Genomic DNA, 9,381 nt, shown 5'->3' on the forward strand with positions numbered 1-9,381 from the left:
AAAAATAGTCCAACTTTGGCCTAGGATTATTGATAGGTATAAAGTTATTAAAATTATAAGGTACTATGATGTATGCTTACAGAAGATATGTCCGGCCTTTTATATCGGTTATCTTCCAAGCAAACTTTCGCTAAGGCTAATAATTTCCATGCAAATTTTTGCGGCCATTTTGCTACTGGATCAAGAGGGAAACTCCATTTATCATAGGCATAGCAATACTGAAAGTATTGAGCCTGAAATTGATAAAAAGAAAATAGATTTTCTCATAGTTGAAATTACCTTAGGAGAGCTTAGTCTTGCAAAAGGATATTATTTAACTGACTTGAAGAATAATAAAAATGTTCAGTCAAACATTAGTGAATTCTTTATTCATTCATCGTTTTTATTTTAAATTGTAAAGTAGGATTAGTTGATAATTGCATCAATAGAACGATAGAAAGTGGTCTGCTTATTGAATGTCACGACTTGTCAATCATTAAGCATGCAGAAGTATAAATTTTACTCTTCTCGATATAAGGATAAGTCACGCAACAAACTACCTCAATATTCTTACTGATGCCATTAACTACGTCAACTATTTATATTCCATCTACTTCACGATTCTAAATGTATTTTTCTTTGCAAGTTATCCTTGATAACTTACTAAGTAACGGTGTTTACGATTGGTGGCACAATTGGCTTTGCCTGAAACAACTTCAAGTATCACCTAAAACAGATAGAAATATCCTCTTTAAGCGTTTCTATCAATTGAATAGCCATTAGAAATGACTTAACAGTTGAATGTTTGAAATTTGAACTGACCACACCAAAGCTGTAGATATCAAATCTTCTGGAAATAATACCAACCCGAGCTTCTGGCGGTGCATAACCTCGAGTACCTGCATTATCTTGAGCTATAGTTACACTCGTATTATTTTTTCCACCATATATTACTGTCACCAATCCAAAATCGCATATTTTTGGAACATAATTCTGATCGAGTAGGATATTCGCTGTTTTAATATCTCGATGAATTAAGGAGTAATGAAATCCAGTATGAAGGAAACGAATCCCTTTAGCGATTCCTGCGCAAATTTGTAATCTGACTATATAATTTAGATTGCAATCCTGTTTTAACAAACCAAAATTGAGCTTTGTCAATATCTAGAACCAATTTCATCCTCGACTTCATTACTTAACAAGAGAAGTTAGCAATTGCTGATATCACGTATAGTATGTAATCAAGTGAAATAATGAAAAGGCTTATTGGATTTTTTCCCTAAAAGTAAAATATTTTACATCAGCTACATCTGAACAATATAACCTTTTCTTTCAAGTTCGATTTTAAACTGCCATTGCTCACATACTGCATAATTAAGCAGTGGTGGCCTTTGACTTGCATAGATTGATATAATTTAACCAAGTTGGAGTGCTCGCATCTAATGTAAAATAGATCATGAATGAAAAGCGAAACAAACACTATGTTTGCATTTAAACTGACATACAATAAACACTGCCAAAGCAGAAACTGATTTATTTGAAGGAGAGTAAACTAATTCAATGTCACCGAAGTAATGATTGTCTTATCTTCCAAATGCTAATGTTACCGTATGTAAATAGTCGATTAGTCATAGACCAAAAATATTGCGTCAATCTAATAAAGATATTTATCAATTATAGATGAATAATCCGTCTTACTGCATAAGATATTGATTTTCTGTTCGAAATTCCTTGGAAACCTACTCATAAAAATCACGTTGAAAGTGCGAGCACAATAGTAAATTTGGTGTAGATCATTAATTTAATCCCACATAGTTTCGTCTTTAATCGTACTTATTCTATCAGCAAGTGATGGAGGCTATACTACTAAGCATTTTATTATTCAATTAAAACGAATGACTAGAATAAAAAATTTAAGAGAATCATAGTAAAACATAGGATTGAAGTTTATCCTTTCTACTTACGCCATCCTTAATTCGTTTGATAGCAACAACGCCATAGGACGGTAGTTTACCCTTATAAACCTCACCAAAACCACCACTTCCTATTTTATATTCTTCATTAAAATCGTGAGTCGCGGCAATTATATCCTAATAGAAGTGTGAGAGAAATAGCGACAATTGCTTGTTACTACAGTTTTAATCTATCGAGGTGTATTTAGAAAGGGATAATTTGATGAATCCAAATTATAGGACAGTTGGAAATGTTTAGTCTTGTAGTCGATTATTTAAAGTTGAGAATCAATTTTACCTTAGAACAGATCTTGACATACTGGCAATCATTATTAGCGTTGATCGGTAATGATTTTTGTTGTTGCTGTCGTGGTAAAAGGAATAGGATAGGTTAGACGATATAGATTACTCTGAGAAAAAATGGATTATAGCGTAAAAAATAGACAAATCGATTCTTTAACCTTACGGTTACACTTTTTAGAATAGAGACACCCCATTCTGCTGTAATATAGAACTTGTTAACTTATAAAAAATGTTCATTCATAATGACAGTCTTTTAGGATGACAAATAGATGAATGATGGGGTAAGTGATAATGTTCTCGTGGAGTAGTAGGTAGGAATAAAATTTGAACCTCTATGAATGTTTGCATAAAATTGGATTTCTTCGATGAAAGCGATAGCGTATCATTTTTTAACAGACTATTACTATCGATATTAGGTATCACGCCATCGGCAAATTTTACGCCGTCCAATTAGACAGATTTCATCAATTGGTCAACTGATCAATGAAACTCATCTAGCTTTGTGACGGGTGTGATATAAACTCATATCAGTACTATGGGTTTTTATAGCAAATTTATTCTCATGGAAAAGATTTTTTGATGATTAAAACCACACAATACTGCTGTTGATTAAATCAAATGAGGATGAATTGGATTGTTCTACAGCGAAATATTATTTACAATGTCTATTGTCGCCTAGAACTGCGTTTAGTCTATAAAATTATGGCTATTATAGCCATGATAATGATAATAGCCAAGAGAAACCGGATAATGTCCTAGACGTAAAGCGATTTTCGTCAACAATCATTCTTTTGTTTCTATAGTATCTACAATCTCAGAATAAGGTTCTATCAAACTCAGACAGCATGGGGTACAATCTTTTCTCATTCTGAAATGTTACAGTATATCATTATGGTTCAGATAGAAAAGCAGCTGATCATATCCTACGTAATATAAATTATTTTTTATGGTTTAATTTGTTTGGATTTATCGATCGATTTATCACCATAATTTGCATATGTATAGCAGCATCACTGCAGTAGATCTTGTCGTTATGAAAAACATTCACATTATGTTGGTTACTGTTGTCCTAGAAGGCATCAGAATTGGCAAAAGAAAAATAATTATTATTTCAATGATCTTGTTAATCATATTGGAGTCGATTATTATTCATGAAGAATATCTCAACTTTATTTTTTTATGTTGAATTCATATCGATATTATCCTAATACTATATTAGCTTGGTGTTGTCAAGACTGCGTACTAGCCTAGAGGGAAGATAACCTCTTTTCTACCGTTCCAGGAAATAATTCCTTCCGCAGGAATGTAATCGGCATATCTCTTGACTTAGCCGAAAGTGATCGTCATGATTTCTACATTTTAGCCTAAGTTTATAAAGTACCAAATATGCCCACGGACAGAGGATATATTTACTAGTCCGTGCTTTATCCTAGCTTTTTCCACTACAATGCTCAGTGTAGCGCATGGGTTCTTAGCTAACATATTACTACTGTAATTAGCTAAAATCGTCATCATTCGTTTAAATCCAGCTATAATATATTATAATATAGCTGTCTGCTTGAGTAAAATAAAAAAACTTGTCGCCAATTTTATCTATTATTGCCCACTACATTTCAATAGTGATTAGTATGATATTCTGCCAGTGCTTTTTACCCCTGCAAATAGTTGTAGAAAGCAAAGTTTTCTCCTACACTATTAACAATTTATAGCTATAGAAATGATGCCGTAATGTAAGATTAACTTCTAACTTTTTCGAGGTACTAACTATAACAAACAAAAATAGGGGATTTTCGATTCTACATCCGTTAGATTGTAGCGTGCAAATATTTCTAAAGTCTCACATAACTGGAGCGAGACTAATATGTAACATAAATCCGTGACAATATCCAACTTTGGGTAAGGAAATAGCTATTAAAATGATATAAGAATAGAAGATTGATTACTAACTCATCCGAGTTTCATTGTAATGATGTTTTTGTAAGCCTTTGTATAGATGTATCCAATATATTTGAGCTATATCAATGTCAAAACATAGTCAGTTCTAGCAAAGTGTAATTCTTCGGCTACGACCATTTTCTAAATTCTGATGTTGTTTATCATATTTGTTCCGTCTGATTTTTTCTCTATATCATTATATATCATTATTCCAGAATTTTGTAACTTATGCCTCTTTTGAAATTATATTGTCCGCGAAGAAAAAACTTGTACAACTTCTCAATCTGGATGGCATTCTTATCTTAGTATCAAAGTTTATAGATTTAGTAATTCCTAAAAATGGCCAATATCATCTACATTCACTTTACGTATTTACATTATTAAGGTCTTAAGGATACGATTGTTATAAATTTTTATTTATTCATGGCTAGATAAATCTGTAGATAATAGCACTAGCTTTATGTTGTACACCTGTCGCAATATACGTCAATTGCTGCGAAATAATTGAATAATCTTGTTCACTACTAGCGGTAGCATTAACAGTGCACGAAAAAACCTATTGCATTTTCCGGAGATATACTATACTAGACAGTTCTATATCAATTTTAAGGATCGAATAAAAATAATAAAGGCACTTGCCGGTATTGTAGAATTTTTGCTAGATTACAGTTTAATAACTCGATGAACATTATGTATTGAGTACGAATGTAGTGCCTCTTAATATCACAAGAAAATTGCAACGGCAATAAGGTATCAAAGTTAGTGTGAAGTGATGAGTTAGAGCAAAATCACAATTTAATTACAGTCAATGATTAAAAATATTTTTGTAGCAAAGTTGTTTTTCAATGAGAACATGAATGATGATAACGGCTGTAACATATTTTTCAATAATAGATCGATGTTTTAGATATATGAGGTAATTTAACGTTTATTTTATTGGATATTGTTGACCAAAAAATTAGTTATTATTCCAAATATTAATATGCATGATATTAATAGCCAGTTTTAAAGTGTCCATAGATAAGATTTATCAGCATAAATCGACTAATATTTTGTACGTTAAATTATTTCATAGTTCTGTTATTATTGTTAATATTAATTGGTGATGGTAACTATAAAGATTGATAAATTATGTGTAGATTAACTTTTACTGGGGATTATTAGCTTGATATGGTGCCTGAACTTTTGATTATTGGAGAAATTTACGATTTATTATTAATAATAATTAATGAGGATGATAGTCATTGCCTTAAATGAAATATCCAAGGATCAATTTTATTGTAAGAATATAATTGAACTGGTACTAGTGCACCGACTATTCAGCCATACGATCTGGCTATGAAATGATCATTAATATTCTCTTAATATCAATAAGAGATAATTATAGCTACAGTAGTAAAAATCGATAGTGAAGATTCCTTGAGGTCAATGCTTGTATCATATCATAATGTTCATAGCTTTGTTGATGCTCAACTATCGATACTGTTACGAATAATAGCTATAGTGTCGATAGAATAGGTATCTAACTTTATTGTTAATGTTTTTCGTTTATGGATATGGGTTGATAATTGAATTTAGATTACTGAAATCAATGCAAGGGCAGCTGTAGTTGATAGAGCGATCTTGCTGTAATTATTGATTGAAGTTTATTAATAATGAGATCCCTACTTAAACTAGTACTGGTCTGAACTGAGCTATTGTAGTTGACAGTAACAGCCACAGAAAATACGAAAGTAACCGGAGATTGATTTATTGATCAAAATCGAACCTTAACGCATGTCATCAATGTGCATATTTGATTATCGACAAAGATAACAGGTTCTCTCATAGCTATACACTATAAATACGTGTATGCAGGTATTTTAACAGTATCATTTCCAGTTTAGATCGAATGAAGTTGATTGCGAACCCTTTTGAGACTGAATAAAATTCGATGCTTATGATATCAAATAATGTTGCGTGACTGGCGAAGGAATCAGCTAGATTTAGAAGTGATGTTTCTCCATTACTATAATCATATAAATACTTTGTAAAATTCTTTTATTTGATCAAAATATCTGGCATTCAGTTTAAATAATTCTATAATCACGCATGGGCTACTGTTATGGAAATAGCTTAAATCTAATTTCAATAAATATCAATTTTAAATAGGACTTTATTCTATTAACCGAACTCATTGTTAAGATTCAATGAACTTAGGATTACCAAGCTGAGAGTGTACGTGACTTGTCAATAAAGCCTAAGATATATGCTAAGTTATGACTTTCTATCTAGTCAAAATAACGATCCTAGATAAATATTTTTTATTCCTGATGTATAGTAATAAGAATATTATGACCAGCATGATGGCAGCTTATTGATATTAGATTGAATGAAAATATTATTCGAATTGCGATCATCATGTCTATATGGAATAAAGGCACGAAAGCTGTTGATTGTAAGCTAATTTATGCAATGTTGGGTATATAATGGGTAATTAAATTTAAATTTACTTATTGCTAACATGCTCTCCTAATTAATGAACTTTAAAGTTAGTACACTGAATGGCGTTATCATTACGAAATAATATTTTGTAAATTGATCATCAGCAATGAGAATTCTTCTTGGCTTTATTATCAATTTTCTAGTATTAGCATAGATCTAAAAATGCTTTTCTCGACTTCTTTAAATGTGCTTGCGATGTTTATGAAAGTCTGTGATTAAATTATACGTATATGAAATAGCTATATCTTGTTTTCGTTATCTTTTATTTTAGATACAGCTTTAATCTTAACGATGTATTATTTGCAATAATTAACTTTGTAACGGACTCATAATAGTAGTAAGTGATTCTGAATTCATGAAAATGATACTGATTTTGATTTAATATTATTTTAAATACGAAATATCTTATAGCTTATTTTACTGGTAATACCCTTTAAAAATTGTTACAGTGTGTCGGTAGCTCGAGTCGAAAACCACGTACAATCAAAATAAAATGAATACTTGAGGGTGTATTATATAATAAAGCCTTGTACATAATTATTTGATAATTTCAAGATTCTAACATTATATTTTCATGCAAACCCAACAAATAGAAGAAAATAAATGGATCAAACAATCTTCACATTATCGTATACCTTGAAATTTAAGATCATTTCAACTATGTTCACCTTAAACATCAGAGAAATTGTAATGAAATTGTTATGTACTTTATGGCAATCTATAAGGCAATACTAGTCAATATTAAAACTTTCGGATATCGTGTACTTTGTTGAAAGATGTTGTTACAGTTTAAAATATATCCTAATGGTATAATTACTAATTCAAGTGATTACTCTTGGTATAGCATATATTTTAACTGAAGCATTATAAACAATTTTAAAACAGCTTAGCAATGGAAATTGAGAAAAAAATTCTCGGCAAGGATAGTGGATCTGAGTATTATACTACAACGTATAAATAATACATCTATCAGCTTATCAATCACGTATCTCATAAAATACATTATAGTTCCATAATTGTTGTATTAATGGGTGCACTAACGATCCAGCAGTTTCGCATTGTCCATGGAGAAATAAATTTTACCGCTTCACAAATATCATCTACAGAATGTACGAAAATTTGTATTGCTAACTTTCCTACACGTACTTAGTAGCGACATGAATTTCTATTTGCTTCCTTATTACATACATTTGACATACAGCATGCAAGTATTTAGGAAAGAAAGTCAGCATCTTGGCGCATAATTTATAACTGTATTTATTTAATTTACTCCTTGAAAGTTGCAATACTTGAGGTTGACTTAAATAAATAATTCTTAGGATCATATGCCAATCGTCTTATTATCTATTTGATATATTAGGATAGTTTCAGTGATTGCATTATTTTATTATTTTGATGAAATAGGATAGCTTATAATTGAAGCTATCTTAACCCATCATGGAGTAATATAATTACATTAGATTACCGCAATAGTTTACAAATTACCACTTAAAAATTTACGTCACTATCAACTATCTGTGAGACAATTTAATATTTATCGGTATTGTTGCTAAAATGGAAGAGGTTTAACTTTTAAAAGTGTTCCGATGCAATATCGAATCAGCTGTTACTCTGTCATCGAACTGGGCTTCTTGGCAACTAACATTGAGATCTTGTATTAAGTCAACGCTAGGATTGTGTGCGCAAAGAAAAAACTTGTTAAGTTCTACATCATAATATGCGCACTTATCATGCCTTGGAAGCGATTCTTATGAGATTTGCGATTATCTTGTAAAAGTTAAAAATGAAAAGTAACCTAATTACATTGACAATAAAATCGAATTATGGATTTCTCTTACTACTGACCTTGTCCATGTAGGGTCTATCTTTATAATTATCCATTAGACACCATTTGGCTAGCTTCGTTAATCTCTTTACGAAATCATCCGGCCAATTAGCATTTTCATCGATTGGAAATTTTGATTTACAGTGTTTATAACAGTAATGAAAGTAGCCAGCCTAATTGCGAATTAATATCGGTAACGTTATAAGCAGTTTAAGACAGTCAATTTATCTTTATAGCGTTTGCCATTTTAATCCGTTAGATAGACTTCGTATATGATGCAAAACTAGAGTTAAGCAAACGAATGCCATCATTTGAGCTAGCTAAGCTGAAAAATATTCTCATGATTTCAGCAACCCTCTCTTTATTAAATTTGATATTAGCTCATACTATGGACCAACGGAAATGTTTAGAATTTAGGTAAATTTCTTTAGCGATGCTTTCATACCAGTTACTCAACCTAAGGAAATTCAGTAATAATAAATTGGTGAAGTTGCGGAGAATAAACTGATTATGGTTTTGAGTAGTGCTGCTACAATTATGGTCTTAATTTTCTTATGAAAATTAATAATTGCCGTTGCTGAATTCAACAACCAGCGAGTCTATGAGTGTTTTATAGGTCTACGCAATGTTTAAGTTGAAACGTGAATGGTAACAATTTCGATTAACAACTGTATCAGTTTGACCTACACAGACTTCATTAGCGTATTTATTTGGAAAGTTTAAATTTGAACATTTGCTGATAATATATATTTAGGTTCTTTGATTTAATTACATGTATTATCTACTGGCTCTAGTAATTTAATTAAGAGCTAACTACACCACTCCTTGTCAAATTTTTACCAATCTCCAGTATCCCAATAATGCCGATTTTGACCTGTAATAGCTGAAGATGTCAAGTCGTCA

General features: G+C 31.1%; 1 protein-coding gene across 1 annotated transcript; it reads right to left on the bottom strand.

Moving 5' to 3' along the window:
• Positions 1-53: 53 nt before the first annotated feature.
• Positions 54-2,428, bottom strand: TRIADDRAFT_51565 (uncharacterized protein; the record flags this gene model as incomplete). The annotated part of the gene is made up of 8 exons (XM_002108509.1): positions 54-233; positions 644-706; positions 802-1,107; positions 1,304-1,418; positions 1,678-1,718; positions 1,944-2,069; positions 2,230-2,295; positions 2,393-2,428. The coding sequence occupies 8 exons, from the start codon at positions 2,426-2,428 to the stop codon at positions 54-56; spliced, it is 933 nt and encodes a 310-aa protein (XP_002108545.1).
• Between the last annotated feature and the right edge of the window lie 6,953 nt (positions 2,429-9,381).

Source organism: Trichoplax adhaerens, genomic scaffold (assembly GCF_000150275.1).
Source record: "Trichoplax adhaerens TRIADscaffold_1 genomic scaffold, whole genome shotgun sequence".
Taxonomy (NCBI): Eukaryota; Metazoa; Placozoa; class Uniplacotomia; order Trichoplacea; family Trichoplacidae; genus Trichoplax; species Trichoplax adhaerens.